A 14,533-nucleotide genomic window follows, 5' to 3' on the forward strand; every position below is an offset into this window, starting at 1 on the left:
TACTCTGTTGATGCACCCTTGCAACATTATAAATACAGCTTTTATTTAAAAGTTGTTGAGGTGGAAGGATGATTTAACTGAAGTCCAACCCCATATCGCATACGGATTCAATGATATAATAGGAAATGGGGATACTGATGTGATCAATTTCCTTAGAATAGACCCTCCGGGTGGCCTCCCAATCCTTAACAGGGTACGACTGTAAAATGGATGGAGGTGATCGTGGTCAGATCCCTATTCCCATATCATGAGGATTCCGAGTGAAGACCAGTGTAAAGTCGGTGACCAGTACAAGATGACTGGTGACCAGTGACCAGTATGATTTAAAATACAATAGTGAAACAGATAAAACACTAAATTAATGCTTAATTATTTATTTAAGGAAATTATTAATTCCTATCAACTGAGGTAAGGCCTAGAATGCATACAACCAAGCAAACAAGACTTACCTGTGAACCAACTGTATTTTGAAAATAAGAATGATGTACCCTAGTGCCTAAAGGATTAGATACAATGTCAATCCAAGAGGACTTTTCCTGGACTAATTACTGAAAATGGCCAGGGGTTACAAGCTTATAAACAGAAGATGAGACAGATGGAATATTGTAGAAGGGAGAACCAAATGTGGTTTTAACTTGTAACAATACATTTTCTCGGCTATGAATGACACAACTGTCAATATGGCATCTTTGAAAAAGATTACTGTTCTGCACATAGTCATGTGAGCTGCATGAGTGGAATGTGTCTTATTGACAATTCTCCACTGTGTGGGTGGATGTATTCACATCAAATGGACAAAATTTTTTAACATATGAACCAAAAACTGCACAACAGCAACAGGTATTAAAAGGCTATTTATTTATAACTATTCCCAACACAATCATAAATCTGTATTCGACTATTTAACCCCACCCTCTATCTGCTGACATCCAGTCCTTTGGTAAATTGTCAGAGGTGCCTCAGAAATTCGCACCCTTGCTTATGCTGCAATAATTTTTTTTACCTCTGTTTTTCATGAATTATAAAGAGAGAGGTATAAATTCATTTTCTTTTCAATTCCATATTCAAATGGGAAACACTTATCAATTTCTTCATTCATTGTAGGTTTTTTCCCCAAACATAATTCAAACACTTAACTCAGGACCTTAATGGGTGCCAAAAAATTCTAGCAATAAAAATAAGGGCACTAAATTGTATATAAGTGACCAAATATACCCATTTAAGGTAAAAACAATTCATATTGCTATGTAAGAAAAAATAGATTGTCATTATAATCCTTGTAATATTTTATACTGTGAATTCATTTATTTCTGTGGGTATAAATTTCATAGTTTTATGAGAAAATGTTGTCAGAACTTAAATTTGGGAAATTTGGGAAAGATCAAATTGTCTTCATATCATGGTCAGTATTTTATGGGGCTTTAGATTCAAGACTTTTAGCAATCATGAACATTATTACACCATGTATATAAAAGAATAAACAATTCTGTCTCCAGAATTACCCTTGATAACAAGATCAATCTTCCTGCAGTCCACTTTGAGTGGAAGTGATACACTGGAATGTCTTTGTGATAAAACAGCAAACTCTTGGAGTACTCGGTCCTGTGTTGACTCATATGTCTGACCACGGCGGACTGTCAAACGTCCAGTATTGTCACCAAACACCTTGTGTGCCACAAGTTTTACAGGTGTTTCTTTATTCGGATCAGATTCCAGATTTAGGGATGCTCCTCCTAGGATGTGAACCTTAAGTGAAAAGCATTAAATACAGTTATCAAATTACAAGTATGCATATATTTTCAAATCTAGCATTATCCTGACAACATAAGAGAGAGAGAGAGAGAGATAAATAATGTCATGACTAAAATCCATCTCTAATCGTCTGTTCTATCTTTTCACATTTATTTATAATCCCCTGTTATTTTAATACAGATCAGCCTACCATTTCATGTTAATACAGTCAGTGTGATCTCATATTAGGAGCTGAATGCTAAGAAACACTAAAACAAAGCTCAGGACACAAGTTTTTTTGGTGTAATAACTTACTTTCTTGGTAAGTAAATTAACCATTTGGCATCAGTGAATATTTATAACTTAGCATCCTTAATTTTTATAAGTAGATAGTAAATTTATCAAACATCTTACAAAATGGAAGGATGTGTTAATATATACAATTAATTGTTATTTCAGTGATAGTAAGGTATTTAAAGAAAATGTTCCATTATATCAGCCCAGGTTGGCTACCATGGTGTGTCTTTGTGCAAAACACTTTACTCCAAATGCCTTGGAAGTAATTAAGAATTATTCATGTTGCTTTGGCCATAAAACACAAACACCAAAAACACCATTCATAACAGTCTGGAACTGTGACACCTGCTTTAAGTATAGTTCAACATGAAGCCAAAATTAGTCATATATCCCATGGTTCATTTTGCCTTTAAAGATTGCAGTTTATCCAGCACATGACAAGGGTTCTACTCAATGCAGTTTTTTCCAATGACCAGTAGGGCAGCTCACATGGAAATCAAATGGTCCAGCAGAAAATAACTGACCCTCCCAATAAAATTTAACAACTTTGGTTAATTTAACTGGCACTGCAGACCTGTGGCTGTCAGTATTGATTGGCTGTCCTCAAAACCCACAGACAACAGGCCAGCAACTAAACTGAACCCTGCATAAAGAGATTTATGGTATATGCTTATCACATCATACACCTCTGTATACCAAGTTTCAAAAGAATGTTATTAAAACTAGAATTTGAAGCTGAATTTAAATGCAAAACCTCACCAAGGTGGACAGAAAAGAGGAACACTATGCCTCTATCTGTTCATGGCACATCATAAATAATGGTCCCAGGATGGTATGTGGCATTATATTCAAGGGAAACCTTCAACAGATGTCACCTCTGCATAAAACAGAGCACTAAAGTTTCAGAAAGACCACATTCAGTAAGTCAAATGAAATGAGGTTTCTACATTGGTCATAAGTTTACTAATGGGGACAGATGAGACTTTTGTTCCAAGGGTCAATTTTAAATGAGTAGCATCAAGTACAGCTAAAAATAGAAGGGAGCCACTAACTGTCACATCATTTTTTATTTTGCATCTTTACCCATTTCAGCACTAAGTAACTTCAATGGAAGACTAATATTCAACTCTTAAGTAACTTTCAATATGTTTAATAAATGTAGACGAAATATTTTCAGTGACTTTTTAACATTTTATTTTTTGCGATAGGAATAGATATATGGTACCATTGTAAAGAAGACAAATTCAGGTCTGTGAAAATATGCTCATAAGCAAGTTTAGATGCACACAGGTGAATAAACAGGCAAATGAAAAGGTAAGATTAAGGTAAATGTCATGGTGTTCAATTAAAAATGTTACACAAAGCAGTTAAAGAGTAATATGTGGTCTCATTTGCATCCAATATCAGGTTCCTACAAATCATGGCTCGAATAATGGCAATAATGTCACATTTTAGATAATGTCACACGTGGGTAACAAGATTTGTACAGGTGCTAAGAAACTTAAATCTACAAGGTTTTATGTTCTCTTTTATAGAAATAAATATCCATAAAAACATGTGTTTTGGCTGTGATCATAAGAGCCCATTTTAATGAAAGTCCAAGACAGTGTTTGATTAGCTAATCATTTACTTGTGTCACCAATAAAATGCAGGTAGGGTTTTACCTGGACAAACACGTCACATGACACAATTTCTCCAAAATTCGATCCAACAAGCAAAATTTTTAACTTTTTGACATTTACAGTTTATTCTCTGTTAAAAATCATAACTTCCATTAATATATCAAGGCTATAAAAAGTCTGTATTTCAGAAAATATGACACATATCCAAATACCTTTCTGTTGATTTAGATCAGTCTCTTGCCTCCGGTGTGCATTTTTTATATTTGAAAATCTCGCTATTTCCAAAATTACATAGTCACTATAAAATATTTCAGAAGATGTTCAAGAACCATCAAATCCTCATGCTGGGTCTATGCATTTGGAAAATGTGTGAATATTTTGATCCAAGTGAGATTTAATTCATTGACGCAATTCAGGTGCAGTATACATTAGCAAGTTCAAAACTTTCAAAGTACTAATTATCATCATTATTGCCAACAATATCCATCCATCTTTATTGCAAATGCTCCCCTTCTTTCTCATGTACATTTACAAGATCAGAATTCCTGTTATTTTCAAATATTTCATCCCCAGACTATTCAGACTCATCGTCCGACGAATCTGCCATTTTGGATGTACTGACTTTGAGGATTGACATTTATAGATCAGAAATGCCCTCTTTCTTGTTTAACAAACTATCTTAAAATCTGAATGTGTCAAATGGTATGCAAATGATCTATAAGTCAAAGAACCAGTGTCCTTCTGAATACACAAAGATAGAATCATTTTTCAACACAGAATGCCCAATGCTCGTGATGTCACAATGTTTGATGCAGTACTAGTTAGAATGCAGTAGACGGTCCATGTTTACATTACCTAGCATGACACTTTCACAACTAAACATTACATTGTTGCAATATTCATTTGAAAGAAGGTTTTCTGGATGCAGAAATTCCCACACTTACTGAAATGTATTTGTGACAGAATATTTGCAATATTCGACTTGGAACAGAGAACAACAGAATATGTTTAAAAACGTCATTCTGAGTCGTAATTGCATCAGATATTCACCACATAAATATGCAGTGGTTGGGAAAACTTCTGTCAGTCTGGAGACCATTTTATGTCTACAATTCTTCTATGAACAAAGGTGAGTTTATTTACTTAAGTTAACATTTAAACCACACTTGTACATAGGTTGGATTCCATGCTTCAAGTTTACCACCTCCCTCCAACCCCAACTTACACATTCACTATGACCTGAGCAATACTCTTAGTTTTACTTGTTGTTGTTGTTCTTGTCTTGAGCTTGTAGCCATTTTTCATGTTATGATATGTTATACATGATGTAAGAATCCCATGAGGTGATAAATTGGCCATATTCAGACAGACAACAATTTTTTTAATCAATTCCTTTCGTGGATTGAATAAAAAAATGGCAGCTAAAATGTTCATTGACAACAAAACAGTCCACAATGCAGGGTTAAAGAAAGCTTTCCCACAATTGCAGCCAATTAGTTAAGATAATACTTTACCCTAATTTTGTGAGCTTATTTGGACCAATCAGAATTAGATAAAGTGAGATGCTCACATGTTATAATATCACAAATCTGTCTTTGCTCTTCCGTCCCAAAAACCTGTGACAGTAAAATCATTTAAATATTTTCATTAAAGGCACAATGGTACAATGTCTGTAATTTTATGAATCCTGAAGATCATGAAAATAATGAAATATGTCAACTTATAAGCTGAAATAATTCACAAAAGCCTAGAGTTTGTGAAGATTCAGATAATTGATAAATAAACAAGAGAAAATGAATTTTGTGGGGGCCCGCTTTAACTGAAACTTGTAGGTCACGAACTGTTACGGAAACCCCATGTGACCACAAAAATGGACACAACATCTCCATCAAATGGGTGGGTTATGAGTCACGTGGTTCTAATTTAAATATCTACTATTTTAAAAAAATGGTGAACACATGAGAGAGTCAGCAATGTAAACATCACCCACACTTGTAGCTTTGAGAGAAGAAACATCGAAAAGCTGTCAGAGGAACCGAACGGGATTCGTCTTGGGGACCAGTTTGTTCGATGGAAAGCATTGATGGAAGAGTTAGGACTGTCATCAGACACTGAGATGTGAAGCTGTTGTTCGACAGGTAGGCCGATATATAAACACAGGGGCTAATATCATTGCTTACAACTGACCTGTCATACTATATAATAACTACAAGTCAATTGGAAGCAATGATACAAGCCCCTGTGCGTATAAAGTGTTCTCCAATTGTCAATATCTTGTTCCTATCTTTGAAATCACACTGTTTTATTACTAATATCTTTACACAAGGACTTGATTTGTTTTGCAAGATTCCCAAAAAGAATGTGATCGGCTGACCGATATTTCACTGGGTGATTGCATTGTGTGTATTATATATGTTGGGGTGGATTTTTTTTATAACAGCTTGCTTATAAAGGTCATTTGTATACATGTCCATTAAGCTACCTTCGTGAGACAGGTTCTTTAAATTCCATTAGAGAACTTACATACATATACAAGCATCATCAATATGTATACCCTCTCTCTTCCTCATACACAGTCCCTGGGTTAATGTGACAAGCACAATACTTTCATAAAATCTTAATAACCTTATCACGTAAACGTGTAGAACAAATAATACATGTTTAATGTTGAACTGTTCAAAGGGTTTTCTGTGTCTGAATGTAGAACTGATCCATTACAATTTTGATATCATGCTTACAGTAGGCTGGATGCTAAGATTTTATTGTACATCTTTCAACTACTAGTAAATTTATTATAAAGCACTGTATTGACTCCAGTCATGATAGGAAAAGATGTTGTAGTGCTACCAGAATATATGGCTGGCTGGTTGTTATGTTATCATTTAAAGTTTTGAGCTGCAGTCAAGTTAGTTTTATTGATGTGGATTTTCTTAAGATCTATTATTAAGTATTCTTGCTAAAGTAAAGTATTTCAGTTCTATGTGTTTAACACAATGCACAAAAAAAACAGATTTTAAACATAAATTATAGTAAAAATGAATATTTAGTTCATATTTTTATTTACAAAGAATATTGCAAAAGGTAAACCCAAGCATACAGAACTGATGGCCAGTACATCTTCATGCTTCACATCAATACCTTGCCAAATGCTTTTGCAACATACATAGAGAATGAGTGGTGTCTTACAGTTCTCATTCTGATGAAAATTAATGATGTAACAAATGCAATCCTGTTAAAGGGTGTCTTACAGTTGTCATTCTAATGAAAACAATGATGTAACAAATGCAATGCTGATAAAGGGTGTCTTACGGTTGTCATTCTAATGAAAACAATGATGTAACAAATGCAATGCTGATAAAGGGTGTCTTACAGTTGTCATTCTAATGAAAACAATGATGTAACAAATGCAATGCTGATAAAGGGTGTCTTACAGTTGTCATTCTAATGAAAACAATGATGTAACAAATGCAATGCTGATAAAGGGTGTCTTACAGTTGTCATTCTAATGAAAACAATGATGTAACAAATGCAACGCTGATAAAGGGTGTCTTACAGTTGTCATTCTAATGAAAACAATGATGTAACAAATGCAACGCTGATAAAGGGTATCTTACAGTTGTCATTCTAATGAAAACAATGATGCAACAAATGCAATCCTGTTAAAGGGTGTCTTACAGTTGTCATTCTAATGAAAACAATAATGTAACTAATGCAACGCTGATAAAGGGTGTCTTACAGTTGTCATTCTAATGAAAACGATGTAACAAATGTGACACTGATAAAGGGTGTCTTACGGTTGTCATTCTAATGAAAACAATGATGTAACTAATGCAACACTGATAAAGGGTGTCTTATGGTTGTCATTCTAATGAAAACAATGATGTAATAAATGCAAAGCTGATAAAGGGTGTCTTACAGTTGTCATTCTAATGAAAACAATGATGTAACAAATGCAATGCTGATAAAGGACATTATTATAACCGTACCAGTAGGCTGAGTTCCCACTTCATACTTTTCTTAGTATGAGTTAGAAAAATAAAATACTTTCAATTTCACTTTCTCAGAAGTGGGGTGGGCTACTTCCACTGTGCTACATGATGCATGGAAAAGGCATAATTTGAACTGTCATTAGTTCCAGCATACTGTGCTGGCTAACCCAACAATCACAGCGTGTCTACATTCCCCATATGCTTTCTTTATGCAGTTTCCCATTTATAGCTATGTCCCACATGCAGTTCTTGCTAACACCCTCTTCCCATCTATCCACTTAGCTCATGATGAATGTACATCGGACATATTTAATTTAAAAACAAAATACTGAGATAACAGAGCTGACATTGTTTTTTTGGACACCACTGGAATTTAATTAGAACTTTATTCATTAACTGGTGATAGAACCTATTTGGGATTTAATTCACAATACTGTAAGTTCTTTTTAAATTTTCATTTTTTATTCTTGGGAATTAAATGACTTATTGATTTTTTCAAAACTTGTTGGTTTTCACTCTTTACTGTTATAAAACTTTATTTTATCTACCTTCTTTTCAAGGTTGCCAAACAAAAGAAAAATATGGCTTTATTACAACGGTCTCAAGACATCATGAACCAGTTTTTATTTTCGTGCAAGACTGCTAGCAGCTATGAACAATTTTTGATGAGTTTTCAGTCCTTGTATTTGGAAGAGATATCTGTAAACGTTTGCTACTGTATATTTTTGTAAGAAATCAAAATTACAGTGCATAATCCTTATCTTCTTTTAATGTATATTTTATCCATATATATACATCACCAAATCTATTAAAAGTAATTTATTTGAAATGTCAGAGTAAAGTGGAATATTGAAGGGACATTGATCTGAGTAAAACTGCAATCCTGCTACATTAACTATTAGCTTAATCTACAATGTACCTTTCGCTTGATGAATAAATCAAGCTGTCTTGTAATCTATCAATTTGTGGTCACCGTGACAACAGAGACCAGCTTTAGCTGCTATATTCTTTCAGAGTATATGGATTAGTGTCCTACATCACATCACCAATACACATGAGTAGATACTCTCACAAGGCCAAGACATTAATAAATGCCTACATGAACCTTTGTTGTAGAATGAAGAGTGGATAAAACCTTGGCTTAATCCCAAGAAGGACACCAAAGTGCTGAAAAATCTGGAACAAGTGCTCTTGGACCAAAGGTTTCTAAACAGAGTTTAGCATTACTTAAATTTCAGGTATGCCATTTCAGGACTGTAACAACTGCATGGCATTGAAAAGAAAAATGTTAAGACCGCTTTAAATGTTTTTATTCTCAACTTAATAATAAATTACTGTATACATTTACCATTTGAAGATCAGAATAAGTTAGCATTCATAAGATGTGTGCACATGGTACATGTACAGTGACTCTCCTTCTCAAGTCTTTGGTAATTTCAGGTATAATACATGTACATCAGGTATAAACAATTCCATGGCACTCTATCAATAAACACTTCAATAAAGATTTTATGCATGCAATATTTACCAACAGTAATAACTATTTAATAATTGTATTAATCTGTTAGCAGATGACAAATGACACATGTTACAAGATAAATGTATTTGATAATTGCAAAAGTTTATCAACATCACATCCTGATGTACTGTGCCAACAGATTTTCATACATGCCTCCTGTGTACAGATCATGATGTACTGTGCCAAGAGATTTTCATACACGCCTCCTGTGTACAGATCATGATGTACTGTGCCAAGAGATTTTCATACACCCCTCCTGTGTACAGGATTCAGAATGAGCTATCTACTTTGGATCACAATGTCAATAGTGGCAGAGGTGTAATGAAAAACAAAGAAGGGGAGATAAATTGTTTCACTACAGGAAATTGTGTGAGTATATGTGTGATTTGGATTTTTAATGTAGCTTTAACAAGTTTTCAGTCATATCGCTATGATGTCAACAGTGTGGCAGTTTATAGTGATGTCCAGCAATGGGGCATCATGCTGCAGACATGTAGCATGATGTCCCACCCTGGAGTCACATTATCCTGAAACCAGGCCAACCAGTCCTACCACTAACCTCTTTATGATCACCAAGCGAGGCAGCTGTTAGTACCATTTTGTAAGTCTTTGGTATGACTCGGCCGGGGATCAAACCCACAACCTCCCCCATCTGATGCGGACACTCTAACCACTAGGCCACCAGAGTGGTTTACTACAGGCTGAGGTGTAATGAAAAACAAAGAAGGGGAGATAGTGTAAGTTTGTTTCACTAGAGGAAATTAGAAATAACTTTATATATTGATTGTACATTATGATCCCTGCCTGAAGATCAGACGAATGGAATATTATTCACATGTACAAGTTATGAAAACTTAGTATTAGATACAAGTCATTTTAACAATCAGCACACATTTTTTTATATTAGTGGTAAGGAATTTTAATATTTTCATGCATACAGATCTTGTAATTAGTATTGTTATCATTCTAGTGTATATTTATTTTGATTTGAGCAATGCAAATCTAATAATTACATCCACTGATATGTAAGGCACTTTCCCAGGGGACTGACACACTTTATTGAGGATATATGGGGTTCATGGAATTTCCTCAGGACGTTTGGGGAAGATCCTGTCATCATGATGATTACTAGCTATGTTCATGAAAATATGTTGCCATCTGAAGGAATGGGCAAAAATGCATCCTGGATCACATAGTACTTTGTAAATCGAACAAAAACAACCCCTCAACAACTCCTTTTCAGTAATTAGTCATGAGGCTCTAATATTGGGTGAAAAGTTAATATTAAAGGATTAGCATGGTGATTCTTGTGACACAAGTTACAAAAATAAAATTTTCTTTAAAACAGGTATCATCGATGTTACAACAAAAAAAGCAGCAGATGATTCATCTACCCTACAAGGAAAAGAAAACATATCCCCACATCAGAGAGCTAATACAGAAAGCCCTCATCTGTCGACTTGAGGACAAGCAGGTATGAGGGGTGAAGAGAACTAAAGATGATCCGAGGAGAATCTGTAGAAACCTGGTGCCTCAAGAACCACCATCAACTCTAGTGAAGGAGAAGATCTCTCGATTTTAGTTATGTTTAATATGAAACAGTGTCTGATATATGGAGGTGTCTGCTAAGGCAGGTTAGTTACACTTTATATAATGTCCTGTAAATATCAATAGCTGAAAACAATGTATAATGCTGTATCTGCAATTGCTGAAAACTTTTTATATTGATTATTTATTACCTTCATGCCCACAATGTTTATAGGCAGAAAAAATCTGAATGAAAGCATTATTGTTTGATGCAATATTATGTGCAGTTACAAGAAAACGAAGAATGAAGTCAACTGTATTCATTTATATACAAATTCGTACATGCAAAAAATGTTTAAGTTCATGAGGGGATGAAATCAGTGTATTGTCCATCTGGATATTTGTCACGTATCTGCCAGACACAGCAAGAGGGAATTACATGTCTCTGTCGAGATCCAAGACTTCCATGTTGCCATAGTATGAACTGTCTATAGACAGCATGTCTGTTGGCACTCATCAAGTCAACTTCATCATTGAGGACAAGAACAACCCATCTGTACATCCTGGCCAGGACAAGTCCAGTCTCATCAAGGATTAAAACTTGAAAATCCTGAAAAATTATTCCAATATGTATTATGCTATTTCTAAAATGTAAAAAAATATATATATAAAAAATAATAGGAACATGCACTTATTCAAATGTTATTCATCTGCGATAAGCAAATTCCACTGTAAAATACACATGGATCAAAACTGCACATGATTTTTATTTTGACATAAGCACTGAGAGTTCCATTGCAATTAGAACTGGTTTTAAGTGTAGTTTATGTTAAGATGGACAGCTCAAAGCTTTTGGGGTGCATTTCTAGAAGTCAGAGACTCCTGCATTGGGATCAAATAGGAATGGCTGATTGCAGATGATGATAATAGTTACATAAGAATTTTATCCTTGTATCATCAGCTTAGATATGTTTAGCATAGTGAGGTACCCACATTGAAACCAAGTAATGAAAAGAATCTACTTGATGAGTATCAATTGTTAATACAAAAGTCCTTATCATTTACATACGTATGCATGTCTGTTTTTGGACGGCTTACAATTTTAAATTCATTCACAGTGGTTGCAAAGTAATAATCTATGCATATGTCTCATCTGGTAAGCAGTCTCGCTAAAAGTCTTAAAACTTTTTATGTCAAATAAACTCTCAAGCATGTTAAGATTAATGCATTAAGAGACAGTAGGCATTCTAAACAAAACTTGATATATTCATTACCAGCAAAAGTTACATGCAGAGCTGTCTCTCACAACACCTTTTCCAGGTTTGTGGACATCTTCCTACATTTTCCACACATCATTCTGGTAATCCTGTGTTGGTAGTTGGGTGATAACCACCACACTACCTTGAACCTGGCTCCAATACATTAAAGACAAGGCTGGGGTGGAACTGCAACTTCTGTATGAACAGTTACCTCAGCCAGTCTGGCTCCACACTAATGATCTCCTGGAATTTGTTTAGAAGATTAAGAATACTGAATCCCTGTATGTATGTGGTACAAACATCTTGAAAGCTTGGAAATGGAAGTCACTGCAAATGTTGTATTGTAAGAGTAACTTAGGTACCACAGTTTTAATTCTTTGTGTAAATGGATGCAGTATTTTGATTTTATCGGTACAAAGTGCAAGTTACACATTCATAGGTAGCTGCTGCACATATCCTGTATACAGAAAGAAGTTTTCTATAATGTAGCTCACATACCTGTCAAGTTATTCAAACCTTTTGTGATATATGTTTTGCACATAAAAATTTTAAGCTTTGGCAATAACATGCTCAAGGAATACATAAAATGTATTGAAAGAATTAAAGAAATTTCAAAACTGCCACCTAATCATTTCATCATCATCATCATCATCATCATCATCATCAGTCTCATGACCTAGTGTGGTCATTGAGGCACTATGCTGCTGAACATCTGACCAGTTCCCTCCACTTGTCTCGATCATGTGCCAATGCCTGTGTCTCTGCAAAACTTTTCCTGGTCCATTCTGTGATGTTGTCAGTCCACTTTTTTCTCTGTCTACCTCTCCTTCTGCCACCCTGGATGCTACCCTGCAGGACTGTTGTGGATAGACTGTTGGCTCTAGTGACATGGCCATACCATTTCAGCTTTCTCTTTTTGACGATGGTGAGGAGGTCCTCATATTGGCCTACTTCACGCCTGATGGTGTTACGCACTTCTTCATTTGTGATGTGGTCCATGTAAGAGATGCCAAGGATGGTTCTGTAGCATCTCATTTCAAGTGACTGGATTCTTCATTGTAATTCTGCTGTCAGGGTCCATGCCTCATGTGAGTACAAAAAGAGTGAGATGACTAGAGCTCGCAATAGTCTGATTTTAGTTTTCAGACAGATATTCTTGTCTCTCCAGATGGGTCTTAGCTTTGACATAGCTGCCATTGTTTGTGCTGCTCTTGACAAAATTTCTGCTCTTGATCCCTCTTCAGTGATTATGGAACCAAGATATATGAACTGGCTCACTGTTTCCAATTCATGTCCTCTGACTTGAATCTTGGCTGAGATTTGTTTGCCACTATTTGTCATCAGTTTTGTCTTCTCAGCGCTTATCTTCATGTCAAATCTGGAAGATGTTTCATCCAGGTTCTTCACTAAGGTGGCTAGCTCATCTTCACTGCCTGCCAGCCCATCAATGTCGTCTGCAAAGCAGAGGTTGGTGATGTTACGCCCTCCAATGCTGACTGTCCCAAAGTGGTTTTCCAGGGCTTCGCTCATGATACGCTCTAAGTAGATGTCGAAAAGCGTGGGTGACAGGAGACAGCCTTGACACACTCCCACTGTTGTCTGGAACCAGTCCCCCACAGCACCTTGGGCAATTACTGCACTGGTAGCCTTGGCATACAGCTGCTTGATGGTATTGGTTAACTTTTGACCCATGTTATACTTCTTCATTGTGGCCCACAATGCCTCATGCCACACTCTGTCAAAGGCTTTTTCTAAATCTATGAACACATGATAGATGTTTTGTTGGTGTTGCAAGTACTTTTCGCACAGAACCCTGAGATTGAATATTTGTTCTGTTGTGCTTCTTCCACTCCAGAACCCGGCCTGTTCTTCAGCGATTATTTCTTCTGCTTGTGGTTTCAGTCTGTTCAAGATGATCTTCAGCATTACCTTACTAGCATGGCTGATCAAACTGATAGTTCTGTGATTTTGGCACAGATGGAGATTGCCTTTTTTGGGAAGTGTTATAATCCGTGACTGGGTCCATTGTGTTGGCCATTCAATTGTCTGCCAGATCTTGTTGCAGATTTTTGTTAGTAGCTCTTTCACTGATTCTCCCCCGTTCTTGATAAGTTTAGCTGGGATGTTGTCTACTCCAGCTGCCTTCCCATTCTTCAGTGCTCTTATTGCTGACCCCACATCTTCTTTGAGAATGGGGAAGTCATCATCATATGTGGAGTTTGGAACTTCAAGCACCTCAGGGACTCCTGTGGACTGATGGTTGTAGAGTTCTTTGCAATACTCAGTCCATCTTTCTGCAATGTCACTCGCTTCTGTGAGGCATTTTCCATTTTTGTCTTGAATGGTACTGACTCTTGGTTGTTTCTGTCTGGTGAGGTCTTTCACAATTTGGAATGCCTTTTTGTTGTTATTCTTTATCAGACTGTTCTCCATTTCTGTTTGCTCAAGTTTTTTCTGATATTCTTGTTTATTTCTCGGTACTTCAATGCCCCTGTTGTGTGTCTGGTGTTTTTTAGTTCTCTTCAGGCATCACACAACTTCAGAATCTCTTCTGTAACCCAGAGTTTTTTCTTCGGGCGATGGAGGCCA

At 35.8% G+C, this 14,533-nt stretch overlaps 1 protein-coding gene across 1 annotated transcript in view; it reads right to left on the reverse strand.

Moving 5' to 3' along the window:
* LOC149787541 (uncharacterized) overlaps positions 1-14,533 on the reverse strand; it is a 591,304-nt gene that overhangs the window by 426,482 nt on the left and 150,289 nt on the right. Inside the window, exon 41 of the mRNA XM_089975575.1 lies at positions 1,503-1,746. Within this exon, the coding sequence (XP_089831701.1) occupies positions 1,503-1,746 (244 nt within the window). The remainder of the gene's footprint in view (positions 1-1,502; positions 1,747-14,533) is intronic.

This window comes from Sinohyriopsis cumingii, chromosome 11, assembly GCF_028554795.1.
Source record: "Sinohyriopsis cumingii isolate HCF-2022 chromosome 11, ASM2855479v2, whole genome shotgun sequence".
NCBI lineage: Eukaryota > Metazoa > Mollusca > Bivalvia > Unionida > Unionidae > Sinohyriopsis > Sinohyriopsis cumingii.